The 15,941-nt window shown below is 35.1% G+C and overlaps 1 protein-coding gene across 1 annotated transcript; it reads left to right on the forward strand.

The window, feature by feature from the left end:
* The first annotated feature begins 3,814 nt into the window (after positions 1–3,814).
* On the forward strand, positions 3,815–14,765 carry LOC142358167 (serine/threonine-protein kinase max-2-like). The gene is made up of 3 exons (XM_075409628.1): positions 3,815–3,931; positions 4,286–4,426; positions 14,289–14,765. Exons 1-3 carry the CDS (start codon positions 3,851–3,853, stop codon positions 14,364–14,366), a joined length of 300 nt encoding a protein of 99 aa, XP_075265743.1. The 5' UTR covers positions 3,815–3,850; the 3' UTR covers positions 14,367–14,765.
* Positions 14,766–15,941: the final 1,176 nt, after the last annotated feature.

Below are 15,941 nucleotides of genomic sequence, written 5' to 3' on the forward strand. Positions count from 1 at the left end.
CCCCCACCAAGCTATTGCCCCCCCCCCCCCCCCCCCCCCCCCCCCCGTGGCTACTGACGAATAACCGAATCATTAAATACTAAAAACGCAATACTGATTTTCACTAATTTTTTTTTCAAGCTTTTTGAGTTTTTCAGCCCTAGGTGTCAAGGAACCTCCTCAGGGTTATATAATAGATTACTGCATAGTTTTTAGTGGTAGTCGAGTGATTTTAACATTACGAATTTTAGCATTTTTTGACAAAACGTGCAAATTTTTCAATTTGTTTGACATTTATTTTTCATTACTCACGTCTTTTGCCGACGTAGAGGCCATAAAAGGTCCCTTAGGGTTTGATAATAAGTTACTGAAAAAAAATTTGCCATGGAATAGTTTTCGATTTTATGTCAAATATGACAAATTTTATCAATTGTTTTGATAAAACTTGCATTCTTTTCGAAAATTTTTTATCGGTTTTTAGGTTTCTGCAGTCTCAAGAGCCGAGCAACCTCCTCTAACGTTTGACAATACGGTTACTGTATGGTTTCTAAATGCAATGGAATGTTTTTCAAGATTTCAACGCCACGAATTTAAGCATTTTTTTTTACAAAACTTGCATTTTTTTTCAGTTTTTTACCCTTATTGTCATTATTCAGGTTTTTCAGCCTAACAGAAAATCTCCGTTAGGGTTTGATAGTAAGTTACTGGAGAATGTTTTTCAGTCATTGGTTAGTTTTCAAATTTTATTATCAGAATCTTTGCAGTTTTTTTCTGAGACTTGAAGTTTTTTTGAAATTTCGTGTCATTTTTTTAGGTTTCTCTAGCCTCAACAGCCACGTAACCTCCTCTAGGGTTTGATTATAGGTTACTGCATTGCTTCTAGATTTAATGGATTTGGTTTTCAAGATTATAACATCAGCAATTTTTACAAAAAAAATATGCAATTTTTTTCAATTTTTTTTTTATTATTTTTGAATTGTTATCATTTTTTTCGGCACCAGGGTCATAGGGACCTCCCCCAAGGTTTGGTGATAAGCTGTCGAATAGTTTCTAGAGTTAAAGGGATTGGTTATCTTTATTTTAATGACTCCAGCTTTAGCAATTTTTTGATAAAAATTTAATTTAATTTTTCAAATTTTTGGAAAGTATCATGAAACAAGTTTTTGGATCTTTATGAGCCAGTGAAACTATTTAAAGCTTGAAATTGGGTTACTGGATAGTCTCTTGAGACAATGAAATGGTTTTGAAGATTTTAATATTTTGAGTTTTTGCAAAAATTTGTTAAAATTTGCGATTGCTTTTTGTCCTTTTCTAAGTTTAATGATCATTACTGGCCAACGAAGCTTTTCAAGTCTTGCGGATAGATTACTTGACTTAAATCCAGAGACAAAAATATTTCTGAACATTTCCAGTGCAAAATCCGGAAGCTTTTTTTAAAAAATTTTGCAATATTTTGCAACTTTTTATAATATCAGTTTTTTTATTGGTTTTATTTACTAACAAGGCTAGAAAACTAAAAGTTGAAGAGTCGAATCAAGTGAAAGCTAGCCTCACTAAACCGTGGCCAGCTACTGACAAAGCCAACCGCTCGCCGGTTGTTTGAGAGCAATCCGCCCGACACTAGTCAGTTATGTTTTTTGAATTGAAGCGCTAAATAATTTTGCTAATTTTTAAGTTGTTGTCACTTAGGCTTGGTTGTCTATTATGTCACAAAAGATTTTTGTTATTTAACACGATTTCTGTTCTTTCTTTTTCATATAGAAGTCTTGACTATTCAATGTTTCTATCGGCTTGTTTCATTCTTTAACTCATGATCAATCAGAAAATATTAACTTTTTAGATATCTACAGTATCTAAAAAGTAATTGGTAATTCATTTTCAAAATTTGTCTCCAAAAACAAAAAATAGATCTAGTTATTGCAATCTGAAGTAATGTTTTGTGCTTCAAAAAAAATGGTTTTGATTTTAATCTTTTCTGCTTTTTTCTATGAATTAAAATTCCATGACTGCAAGTATCATCGCGTTTATGGATCATTCGTTGTGTGCTTTTGATGTTTTTTTTGTTTTTCAACAATTTTGCGAAGTGATGAAAGTTGAATAAAGATTAGCTCAGGAGTAAATTTTAAAAATACTAATGTTACTGTTTGTTCAAACTAAATTTTTTATCCAGAATACAAAGCTCAAAGAGTTTTGGTTTTAACTTCTTTTTAATAGAATAAATGGGTCCTGAAATATGAGAATTTTCTCATTCTCACGATCTTTGTTGTTTTGTACAACGTAGGATCTAATTTTTTTTGAAACCGTAAGTTTTTCGTAACCTAATAGCTTCTCAGCAGAAACGCATTTCGAACAAACCTTCATTCAATTTTTTTTATGCGGAGTTGGCCCCCAACCTTATTTTCATTTCGTTTGAAATTGAAGTACTAATCAGAAAATGAGAGACATTTATTGATTTTTAGTGTTTTGCCTTGCTTTTCCCTAAATTATTTGAGCGCAAACCTTTTTTTCTGAGAACCCAATATCCCCACAGGAAAGTTAGGAGAACATTTTTTGTAAGAAATAATGTACTCGGCTAGGGCTTTCGATTGATGCCACTTTTATCTTTCGCCCATTAATATTTTGTGCAGTCAAAAATTGCACATCCAGAAACATCCGACTAGCACCGATTTCGTATCCGCAATTATAAAATTCTTTTACCTCTGATCGAAATTTTAAAAAAGATTTAATTTTTTAAAGTAGATGCAATAGCGATAACAATGGAGCTATAATTGGCCTTCTCTTGCTTTTTCTTGGCTTCAAGACTTTTGATTTGACGATTAGATGTCAGGCTCATTTCAAATCTGCCTTTTATTCAATCATGCAATTTTGACTGAATTGCGTCCTGAACGATTTTTTTGTTCATTCGCGTGGTTAAGTTTATGGGTCAAGCTTGGATCACCTAATTCTCGCAAAGACTTTTTCTCTGTGTCACATTAATTATTCGTACTTTAATTGAGGGAGATTTGGTCAATTGAGTTTGTGTCACTCTCTAATTGAAAATAATTTGAGGGCAGCTAATAGAAACCATGTTGTTTAATTAAGTCAAAATACGAAGGCTGTGCAATCAGTCGAAATTTATGATATTTCTCTGCTTTGGTCGTATTTTGTGTCTCATTTGCTTTTTGCGGGTCAACGAAGATATGGCAGCTCTATTCTAGCGATCTATGTTTTGACAATTTTATAATTTTAGGAAGTTAGTGTTAGAAAAATTTTTTCTTGTATTTTATGCTAACTGTGTTCTCTTTGTTATCGAGTCTGATATGCTGAACGCTTCAAAATTGATTTGCTCCATTATTGAGTTTATACATAAACATGCAAAAATGCAATGTTCAGAGATTATTCTGAAATTTTCCATATTCCTAATTTTTTTTCATGAAAACAAATGAGCACTTTTCTCATCATGTATACGTAACAACGAAAAATGTCATGATCTCTGATCAGAAATTTATGACTGTTTCAGAGGTCGATTTTTACAAAAAGTGAAGCTGGTAAATATTCTGCTGAAAATCTTCCAATTTGCAATATCGAAAGGAAAATTATCATTCCGGCTACTAAGTATTGAACTATTGATAGCTTGGCAATTCCTCTTTCGTCATTATCGACAAAAACTATTTTCAGTAATACTTTTTTACATCCTTGTGAAGTAGTATCGTAGGAATATTAAATGCATTAATTATCCATATAAATGTCTTTTGTTATAAAGATAAATAAAAACTACACTCGAAATCTCGCGATTTAGACATAAAAGTATATTAACATGTAACACGAGAAGGGAGAGTAATGGCAGCAATAGATGTTGTTGACATGTTTTTATTAGGTTGACATTTGGTCGATGGGAATTTTGGTGATTGAGATGATTGATACCAGTCCACCCTACATGGAAGACGAGTACTATGCCAGAGCCCCTCTGCAGGTAAGTGAATCAACGACTCAAAACAAATTGTTTACTCTAATTGGGCTGCGGAATACTAAGAAAATAATGAGTGAGCTATTTTGTTTTCGGTAGTAACTGGTTTTGTTTTAAAATTGTTTTTGCCTGAATAATATTTAAACAATCTTGTGCAGTTATTTTGCACAATTATAGTTGAACTAATTGTGAACTTGTTGCTTTGCCCACTTGCCCTAGCTTTGTGGGCAATACATATAGACCCCCGTTACTGCTCAAATATTTTCTATAACATATTGTCTCAGAAAAGCTATTATCAACATTATATACATCGATATGATGGAATGAATCCATTTTTTGAATATCTGAACTTGCTTTAAGGCAATTCAAGAGATTGGGCGACTGACAGAACCACCTGAGATCAAAAGACGTGATGAGATAACAGAAGAGCTGAACAATTTTGTCGTGACTTGTTTAACTATTAATCCATCCGATAGACCAGATGCCACTACCATTCTGCAGGTAACATTACAAACATTACTTAATCACGCCACCATTACATGCATGTAGCTTTAAACACCCCAAAAATCATACACGTCATTTTTAATGATAAATAACTTGTATCACACAAGAGAGGAGTTTGACCTTTTCAAAGTTGAGGTCTATTAAGGACATTAAATGATTTTTAATCGAAATTTCTATTAAAATATTTACCTTGGACTTTTTGATTCCTTCGTGATTAATTGCTCTGGAACGATGTTTGAAGCAATTTTTGTAAACGTGTGTGTATTTTCTGTTATGCACAGTTTTTCGCTTGGCCGTTTTCTTCTAGAATTTTCCTTCTTGAGTCACAATTTTCAGAGACGGTATAGCCTAGTTAGTGGCTACGGGTCTGATCCACTTCACCCTTTCCATCCCGCTACCCTTACCCCCCGCCACAAGTTACTACTAAAAGTCAAATGAAAAGTACGCTTAAGTTGTTTTATTTTTCTTAGTCACCGCAATCTCGTAAGGCGATTATTTAGGCGCTCAACATTTATGACTAGCAGAGATTTTCATTTGCATTACAAAATAGAAGAGGCGAGATTGTGGCTAAGTGAGCGAAAATTTTGGTCAGCATTTTTGACCATTTAATGAATTTATAAGACTTTAGGATGCAATAATTGGGAGTCGTTTTGTTTCGCCTTTTTCTCATTCTAGACGTTTCAGCATCTACGTTGTGCAATTTGCAATTGCTTTTCTAATCTAAACATTCTTTAACTTCTCAAGTGACTTTTTCACGCTTTCGTTCTTCATTTTTGAGTGATCTCTATTGCTCTCACTTTGAAGTAAAGCTTGTTGCTAAAATAAAATTGATAGCAGCATAGCAGAAAATGGGCCTGATAGCCGCGTGGGCAGTGATTCTGGTCAGTGGTTCTGCAATTTTCTGAGAGTTTTCTAAAAATTTTCTGAAAATTATTGTCATGCTCCTAGTTTATTGATATTTATGAACCAATGAAACTTTTCAGGGCTTGATATCTTGTTAATGGATGCCCTCTGGAGAATAGGAAATGATTCTGAAGAAATTACTATCACAAATTTTAGCATCATTTCCTTAAAGTTTGTGATTGTTTTAAATTTTTAATAGCCGCCCTCATCTTCTCAGCCGGCTATTATAGCGCTCCTATTTTTTTACTTCGTCGAATAAAATAATGTTTAGCTTTACCTCATTTTGCCGCTTTTTCAACATTTTGCGTGATATCTTTTTGACTTCTCTAGGCTAGTTTCTCTCTTCTCTCATTCTGCTAAAAGTGATTTTGAACATCAGTTGCTCAGCAAAGCAATTCAAAATGAACAGAGTCAGTATAAAAATCGAAGTCAGAAGTAGAAACGGGATAAACCCATAAAGCCCAATTTTAGATGCCCGCTATTTGAACGTCGTTCCTATAAGTCTTAGTTACCATCTCTAATGCTTATTGGTATTGATAGTAGCCCCTGTATCCTCTCTCTAAGAAACAGAAGTACGTTATGTTCAACTACGAAATGCCATCGAAATAAATCGGACTTGGTTTTTTGTACAAAAATCTTTTTTTTCAATATCTTCTATTCTTTCAATCACAATCATGCTTATTGGAATCAACGGCGGCTATTTTCCGGCAATCTGCCGGGTATGTTTAAATTTTTTGTTATTCAAATTTTATCGAGCCAATAAAACTTTTTTAGGTCTTGCAGATGTGTTGGTGGACAGATTCCACAGACAAAAAAGTGGCTTTGAACATATGAATATTGCGAAATTAAGAAACGTTCTTTAATTTAGCAATTTTCAGTTTTGACATTTGTCATTTTTTTATCGACCAATAAACCTCATTCAAGGATTGTGCGTGGTTTAATGGGTCATTTAAATGGATCAATATTTTGTTTAGCTTTTATGATTAGCTTAGTTTCTCAACTTTTGAGTTTTTATTGCTCTTGAACGAAGTTCATAGCAATTATTGTAAACGTGTGTGTCTTTTTTATGCAAAATTTTTGCTTGAAAGTTTTGACTTTTCGAGTGACTTTTACGCCCTTGACTTTTTGCGTTTCTTGAAAGTTTTATAATTGTTTGTTTTCTATGTATTAACAAGAAAATGTCTCAAATACTTCCATAATAACGGATAGTAAATTTATCAGTGGTTGCACTGCTTGGTTGCGGTTGGTCGTCAGACGTCCAGTTTTGTTAATAGTTTTGAAATTGTATTCGCTTCGCAGTGGGCACAGAGTAGCTATATGGCGACGAGCATTTTGTTTTTCCTCGTCTGACGTTTGTTTTTAGTATTATTTCTTTACGCTGTAAACCTTAAAGAACCGTTTGGTTTATCTTTTGAAATTGCTCTCAACTGCTTTTGTGTGCGTGGAGCGAGTATTAGCTGAATCGTGTTTTTGCAACGTCATTTTCTAAATGAGTTGAAGTTAACTTTGATGAGTCAAGGTCTGCTTGAGACTTTTTCAAGTTCAATGGAGGATGCCTGTACAATAATGCCTTTCAACTTATGTAATACGCACTTCCCTATTTCGGTAAATCACATGAAGTCTCCCAAAAAACCACACATTGAGCTATAGTGGTCCCCTATAACAACAATAGAATTTTTTTCTAAACGAGACAGTTTACAAATGAAGCAACTAGAAATAGCGACATGAAACAAAATAGCGGCCAAATTGCTGAACAGAAGAGGGGATCATAGATTATAGATAGAAAGAAATACAGAACTGAGATGGAATCATTGATGTGATCTGAAGAACCTATTCAAAACGGAAGTTTTGCAAATAATATTCCTCCTCCTTTAACATAGCCCACCGAATCAAACTCTCACAATGGGGGCCGATCAACAAGACGAGTTTTCAAATTGATCAAATTGAATCCATTGAATTTCGCTTCATCGGGACGACAATTGCATGTATTCTCAATGTTAATCCTAGCTAAAGAAAAACCTTTTTACTATTTTATCCATAGTTTAGTCACAACCATCCATAATGACGAAATTTAATACGAAATGAGGACAAATTATACAGACAATTGAGGACCGATCTCCATGGCCATGTCTCTCAATCGCTGTGGGATTTAATCCGGAACAACCGGCGAAGTGCGCCAAACGGCCCGTCAACTAGAACTAAATTATGAGCCCATATTGACATTGTGCATGCATTAGTGTTATTTGTCGTCCATTTGATACAGAATTTAGGTGGCGTCCTGTTGAAATGCTTTCTCTCACAATGAGCCCTAACGCCAGATACATATAAGCCACTGCAAACACAGAAAATTTAAATTCGAAGGGAACAAACTACAATAGCATATAGACAAAATGTATGTGAGGTTTAATCAGAACAGTTACAGAAAGGTCGAGAACAGTATTTACAAAAATGGTGGCAAAAATTAGTTCAATCGGTTCCAGTTAAGAAAAAGAACGCATTTAAAAAGGAGATGAGAGATGGTTGGGTACAGCGAAGGGTTTGCTACAAACCAGCAATTAACTTAAAGTGAGATGAAAATTATCAGAACGTAAAACAAATCTAAAAGAAAATCAAATAAAGGAGTATCAACTAAAAAGCGTCCCTTCCTCGACAACCGCCCCCATGGAAGCCTCGACCGGCTGCGGTCGTCGGAGCGAGCGGGAACCGCGCAGGCAGAGTACGGAGCTCTGGAGTAGCGCAAAGCTGATTTTCGTTCGGATAAACGTGATGATGCTGGCGTAGGAGTCGTCGTTCTTAAGGCTCAGTTTGCTGGCAACTTGCTTTATCACCCGAGTTGCTGAAGGTCCTGCTCCTCCTGTGCAAGAAAAAATCAACGGACTGAAAGTGCCCTTCTCAACATTTATAACTCGTATTTCAATTTTTTGATATTTTCATGGTAGCTATACGCGTATTCGATATTTTTCGGGCAGCTTTTGGCAAAGGGGTTGAAGATTTTTACATCGAAAAGCGTTTTTGTGAATCTGCTGTCCCAGAGGCCATTGGCTTTAATATCCAATCGTGCGTCATCTTCAGTGCTGGTAGTTCTATTTGCAAAGAACTCACCTTGCAACGGCAGAAGATTAGGCTCGATTTCAACATCAAAACAAATTTCCTCAAGCAGATTGGCGAAAGAGTCACGGATGTCGTTATGTCTTAAGTGGGTATACCCGCCTCTGGGACAGTGAAGGGCATGGGTAACTGTGAACGGCTCGCCACAAACACAGTTGGACGCAAGTTTGGGGGGCTCCCAACCATACCGAAGAGCAATACCATCTCGGAATTCAGACTTGGACAGATTGAAGTTATACTTTTTCAATGGCATGGCATTAAGCCAACATGAAGCTCCTTTTTCAGAGGATAGATCAATTGCATACATTTTGTTTGCATTCAAACAGTTTTTAATGCTGGATTTTTTCTCAATCATTTTCACTGATTTATCTTTTCTGATCTTCTCAACTTTTTAATTGTTCGAACTCGATGTTTGATACGTCCCCGAGGGATAGCGGCTCTTAAATGGTTTTTGAACCTTCGTATTTGAGAATTCTATCTTCAGGGCGAATGGTGTTGAGTCCACCTTCGCGTACGGGGAGTGAAAATATGTCGCGATAGGTCTCGTCATAATTTGTGTTACATACAAGGTTAGGAATTAGGTGATCAAATACGATTAGGATTAGGAGTCGAACGTGTCTGGCGTTGTCCTCGATAAGAAGGTTAATTTATGCTGCACAGTGTTCGTCAAGCATTTGTACACATTTTGAGGTGCAATTTTCGCGTGTTTGGCTAATTTTTGCAATATACGTAGATAGTTTTGCTTTTGACCTTCTATGTATTGTCTGCAGGAGTCCACGTTTCCGATAACAGATCCAAGGACTCTTGATCCATCAATAATATCTACTTCTTCAACTTTAAACACGTTTTTTGCGTCATTGACGAACTCGGCTTCGGTGATAAGATGGCATTTGATAACATTATAACCGAATGAAGGACCATGCAGTTTCAACTTCGATAGAAGGACTTTCAGCGCTTCGACCAATCCGGCGGCGTTTCCGTCATCCGCGTACCATTTTTGAATCAGGTTGTCGTCGGAAACGTTTTCGATGAGGGGCAAAATAGCTAGTCCATACATTGCCATTGCAAGTGGGTCGCCTTGAGTAGTTCCCTCTCGGGATTGCAGAACTTTGTGAGAAACATAGAGATTATATGGGGTCTTATAAGAGTTGGATAAAGCCAGATAAAGAGATGGCCACTGCAAAAATAAACGAGATAAGCCACTGTAGAAATAAGCTACTCGCCCTACCATTCTTATTTTTAATAGCCGCCCTCATCTTCTCAGCCGGCTATTATAGCGCTCCTATTTTTTTTAAATCCAAGAATTGGATTGTATTGGTGCTCTGTCTTTTACATTTCAAAGAATTTGAATTGTATTGGGGCGCTGTCTTTTTAGTACGACTCGAAGAGGAGTATTGGAGAAGTCCTTTTCTTTTAATCAATTTTATTGGAGTGAATTTTGAAGCGGGAAATGAAACACGTGAAAAAATTTGAGTGATTTTGGGGCTGAACAAAAGTTAAGAGCGGAGCGAAACGAGAGTGGTTTTTGTTCATACCCCTGTTTTTGAGGGAGCGAGAAATTGATGTGAGCGAAATTTTTTGTTCACGTGCGGCATTTTAAAGCAATTTTTTTCTCAATTTTTTGGTTAAGTGGTTTGGTTATGATTTGTTGTTAATTTTAGGCTGAGTTTGGTAGTGGTTTGAAGGTTCCTGAAAATTTATATGAATTTTATGCTAATTCATATGTTTTTCATGTATTATGCTGATTTTTGGGCTAATTTTTCCGATTTTTTTTACTATTGTTTTGTTTTACTGCATCAAATGGGTATTGAAGATACCCCTATTACTTGAGCAGTTTGTAGTTAACACGTGGTTACAGTTTTGTGGATATGTAGAATTTTTTTTTGTGAAATATGACGAAAAGTTTCGTAAATTGGATCTAATTTTCTTAATTTTTTTGCAGTTTTTCAGTTTTTTCTGTTCTTTAGACAAGTTTGTTAACCTATTATGACATTCCTATTGTTTTGCGAGCATATCGGTAACCTATTGGCTGAAAAGAATTTTTGTTTAGACATGTGCTTTTGTAACATCAAAAAATTTATTAATTTTTTCTAGTTTTTTAGTCAAAGTTGTTTGTAAGATCTTATTTTTTCATGATTTGGCTTCAAGTATTTTAAAAAAATCTCATAAGTGGTTTTAGTAGTTGATAGTTGTATTGATGAACTAATTGTAGCATAGATAGTTTTTTGGGGTATCAATTTATGAGAGAATTTTATCAGATTTTTTACCATATTTTAATAGATTTGATTTTTTTTACTTATTTGTTTTTTAATTTTATTTCAAGATAATCGTAAATTGTTGGAGGCACGTTTTGTCTGATGAGTTGTTGGATGGCATTTAAGTGGATTTCCACTTCGAGTCTTTTCCGGAATTCTTCCGGCTATGTTTTTTAATCAATTTTATTGGAGTGATTTTTGAAGCGGGAAATGAAACGCGTGAAAAAATTTGGAGTGATTTTGGGGCTGAACAAAAGTTAAGAGCGGAGCGAAACGAGAGTGGTTTTTTTCATATCGCTGTTTTTGAGAGAGCGAGGAATTGATGTGTAAAAAAATTTTCTCTAAGCGAGCGAAATTTTTTTTGTTCACGTGCGGCTTTTAAAAGCAGTTTTTTTGCAACTTTTGATGGTTATGAGGTTTGATTATGATATTTTATTAGTTTTAGGCTTGTTCTGATAGGAATTGAAGCTTTAAAGTAGTTAATTCTGAGTTAAATGCTAATTTAGAAGGTTTTGATCAGTTTTGCTGATTTTTAAACGAAATTTAATGATTCTTTGCCTGTTTTTTTTTGTGTTAATGCTTCAAGTTGGATTCGAATAGAAGCTTGTTACTTAAGGAATATTCAGCTATCAATTGACCGATTTTTTTTGGCGGAACTCATCCTTTTCTTCGGAAAATTGACAGAAAAATCGAGAAATTTTAAACCATTTCCTATTTTTGAGCAGTTTTTCTTTTTTCTTAGTCTTGGACAAGTTTCTTTGCCTATTATGACTTGCCCATTGTTTTGCGACCTTTCCATTGCTCTAATTGAAAGGGAATTTTACTCGGCTTTATGTTTCCTTGTACTATTAAAAAAACTCATTAAGTTTTTCTAGTTTTTTTATTCAATTTGTTTTTGAATGCCGTTTCTATTCTTCCTTAAATTTTTTTTATGGCGTTTGTGGAGGCTAAGGGTTCACAATAGTTGTTCTAGTTATGTAGTCAAAAGTATGGGCAATTTTATTCTTCCGGCTATGTTTTTAAGATCTGTTCACATATTTTCATGATTTTTGAAGTCAAATTGGAGTAGTAATTTTGGTCACGACGAAACAGGAAGTAGAGCGAAAAAGCAAGTGGTTTTGCGGCGTGAATTTTTTTCGCTCTAAATTCAAACTATAGTGAGAAAACCGTGTTTGAACAAGAATTCGCTTTCTCGCTAGTGGTTTTTGTCCACATGCGGCAATTTCACTTTGATTTTTTGATCGGATTTTTTTTTCTAAAAGGTTTTCCCAATCCATTCATAGTCCGTTCTTGGTCTAATTTTCTGTTTAGTCAATGAAAATTCTTTGAATTGTACGTCAGGACTTGTCCTGCTATGTTTTTTTATTTTTGTAAGATGTTTTCACAGCTTTTCATGACTTTGAGCATTCAAAACGGGATAAACAGGTAAAGCTCAGCGGGCATCAAGTTTCATTAGAGGCCCTTAGCCGCGTTTAGTTGTCCTTCAATTGCTTAAAGTGTTGAAGCTACTGGGAAGGCCGTAATTCAAGGTTATAAGGTCATTTTTAGGAGTTTTTGAGCCCAAAATGTTGCAAATTTTTAAATTTTGTCATTTTTCCTATTTTTTGTTGGACCAGTCTGAAATTGAGCTTTGTGAAGCTTCATAATGGTGTTTGGCGTGAGTTAATTACGTTTTATGGCCATTTTGAGAGCTCGATGTTTTGGTACTCCAAACGTAAACGCGCAAATTTATACATTTTCTTAACAAATTTTTCAAGGTTTTTGATAATTTCTGTCATTTTTAAGGCGTTTCAGCACCTGGTGCCAAGAAGCCTCCTCTTGGTTTTAATAATAGGTTATTGCATAATTTTTAGTGATAGTGGAGTGGTTTTCAACATTTTAGCAGTTTTTTGATAGAATTTTTTTCAAGTGTTTGAAAATTCTTGTCAATTTTTGGGTTTCTCTAACCTCAAGGGCCAAAGCATCTCTAGGTTTTGATAACAGTTTACTGCATAGTTTTATTTTTAATGGGGAATGCGTTTCAAGATTTTAGTATTTCGAATTTAACAATTTTTTAAAAGAAAAATTGCAAGTTCTGCAAATTTAGTATTTCTCACTGGCCAGGGAACCTCCTATAGGGTTTGCAAGTATGTTGGTGCATAATTTCTAGTCGCAATAAAATGGTTGTCAATTTTGTAATGTCACAAATTTTAGCACGTTTTAAAAATAAAACTTCAAGTTTTTTTAAAAAATGTATTGAAACTTTTTGAGTTTTTCCTGCACCATTGCCCAGGAACCTCCTCCAGAATTTTTTAATAATTTACTGCATAGTTGATAGAGGTAATGGAATGGTTAACAATACATTAATAACACGAATTTCAGCAATATCTTGATAAAATTAAATTTTTTTTTCAATTTTCTGAAAATTATTATCATGTTAGAATTTTGTGGACCTTTTTGAGCCAGTGAAGCTATTCACGGCTTGGAATAGGGTTAATGGATAGTCTCTGGAGACAATGAAAGGGTTCTGAAGATTATAATATCACGTTTTTAGCAAAATTTTGTTAAAATTTTTTTAATGTTTAGAATTCTGTGTCATTTTAAGAGTTTAACTACCTTTACTGTCCCACGAAGCTTTTCTAAGTCTTGCAGATGTGTTACCTGACAGAATTTCAGAGATAAAAAAGTGGTTTTTAAATTTTTTCCAGCGATATTTAGAAACTTTCTTTAAATTTTGCTTTTCTCAGTTTTTTTGAAGCATTTTTCATATCTCCCGAGTTTATTTACCTTTAGTGGCAAAATAGTCTCTTTCAAAGCTTGTGCGTGAACTAGTGATAATTTTGAATTGTGTCATTTGAATTGTGAATTGTGGGCTTCAGGTTAAAAGCTTCAAGAGTTTTAGCAATGATTATTTTTGTTTAGTTTGATTCTTTTGGTTTCTCAACTTTCGAGATTTTGTCTTTATGGTTGGGATTGTTCAATTGATCTGCTGGTCAGGTTCATTAGGTCTGTTTTTCATTCAATTCTTTGGATTGTATTTCAGGACTTGTCCTGCTATGTTTTTTTACTTCGTCGAACTTTTTTTTCGCTTTATCCATTTTGCCGCTTTTTCGACATTTTGCGTGAAATCTTTTTGACTTCTCTAGGCTAGTTTCACTCTTCTGTCATTCTGCTCAAAGTCCTTTTAAACAGCAGCTGCTCAGCAAAGCAATTCAATTTGTGCGACGTTCGTTGGTTATGTTGATAGATATCGTTTTTCGGATCTTTTCCGTTTGTGCCCCCCCCCCCCCCCAAAGCTTATTAAACATGTAATGACACGTGCTCTTTACTTAATTGGGGGGAGCATAACATACTGGTGGGGGGGGGGGGGGGCACAAACGGAAAAGATCCCATTTTTCATTTCCTAGAGGTTAAATATGTGATCTCTTCTGTGCCCGCACCATCTTTTTATGCCCCCAATGACAATATGTGTAATATAAAACGTTACTCTGTAAGAAATGGCACGTGCGCCTGGGGGTAAAAGTTATATGCCCACGAATCGGGGGGGGGGGGGGGGGGGGGGGAATAATTTTGAATAGATCCAAAATTAGCAATAGTGACAATGATGTTTACAGCACCCATTCTTGAGGCACAGGTGTACAAAGAAGCAGTATGCGAGTTATCTACAGCGACTGGATCTAGACGAGGACTAGCAATGGTCGAGTCAATATGAACGAGAAGGAATTTTGTCTTCTATTCTTCAATGTCTTCTTCTTCTGCCTAATTATCATCTCTTATTGGCTTCTCAATAGCAGCTAATCTATCCTCCTCCTCTCTCTCTCTCTCTACCGTCTATCCTTCAATAGACTATACTGATGCTATTTTGGATACTATTTATACTAACTTTGTTAATGATCAGCCAAAACACTTAGATGTATAGAGCAGCCTGTCCTTTCAACATTTGAATTGGAAAACAGCTGAGCTGAACCAGAGATAATTTAATGACTGAGTTTGACTAAGTTTAAGTTGTGGTGTACGGAAAGCTGGCATGAAAGAATGTTGAGCCTTTTTAACTCTTTTTTGCTGACAAGAAAGCAATATTTTTTGGAAGCCACAAAGGGTGCATCTAGTAACTGTAAATTAAATTCAACTTATCACCACTTAAGGTATGAGAAAAATATATGTTCCTAGTATATTATTTGTTCTCCTTGGACCTCATTGAGGGCAAAGTTGAAGGTACATTAAGGTTAAAGCAGGAACAAAATCCCGTCCAGTGGGTAATTAACGAATATTTCAGCCAGCTTCTGTTATCACCACTAAATAAATGAAGAGTTTAAAGTGGGTTCTTTCCCATTATACCCCCCCCCCCCCCCCCCACACACACACACACACACACACGAAAATAGTCCCCCTTTATGGTATAAATACCGTGATTTTTGGGTGGGGGGAGGGGGGGGGGGGGTGGTATATGTTAAATGAACACTAAGCGGGGGTCTATAATGGGAAAACCCGAAAAGTGTTATTAACTAGTCTATTTGAGGTGCTAAGCTAACAGAACTTGTCCAAATGTCTTCTAGCGTTAATTCCCGCAGCTGCAAACAACTTCAACTAATTCTCTTGCACAGAATATTTAACTCAACTTTTCACCATTCTTCTTTCTCATTGTTGCTCTCGTTCTTGATATAAGCAATGCAAACTTAACCGACTAGTGCTTAGTATGCTATATTTTTCAATGGAACTGCTCACCCCCGGGATTCTTCGAAATATGAGCGAACATAACTGACAATTCTAGTTCATAATCGTTGTTAGGCTTTATAGCCAAACCTATTAGGGCCCTAAACCGACATCAGTTTCATATTAATAGGTTTATGAAAACTTAGTTATTAAGGGGTTATTAAAAGCTAAAGATGGTCGTGTCTTGTGCTGGAAACAGTTCCTTTTTAATTATGTATTTTCAAAATTTATCGCTATGAATGAATGACGTACCCCTTAACTGATTCGTTTAATTCTATCAATAGTTAAAAATCAATTACTTGCCCGCGCTGTTTGTTCTGATGAAGGAAAAGAAAAAGAAAACTAAGAAAAGAAGCCCAATTAACATTGTACCATTTGATTAACCAGTCAAGCTAATGATGCGTACAATCATCATATTTGACTGCATTGTACAATTTATAAATAAATTTGTTATGATTCTACCATGTGAAGTATTTTTCTAGTTTTGAAATGATTGGAATTAAAGATAAAACGACTCCTTCTTTTTAATTGCTCATAAATGAAATGTGGCTTCT

The sequence above is a fragment of the Convolutriloba macropyga genome, unplaced genomic scaffold, assembly GCF_964194025.1.
Source record: "Convolutriloba macropyga unplaced genomic scaffold, txConMacr16.3 SCAFFOLD_729, whole genome shotgun sequence".
NCBI classification, from domain to species: Eukaryota; Metazoa; Xenacoelomorpha; order Acoela; family Convolutidae; genus Convolutriloba; species Convolutriloba macropyga.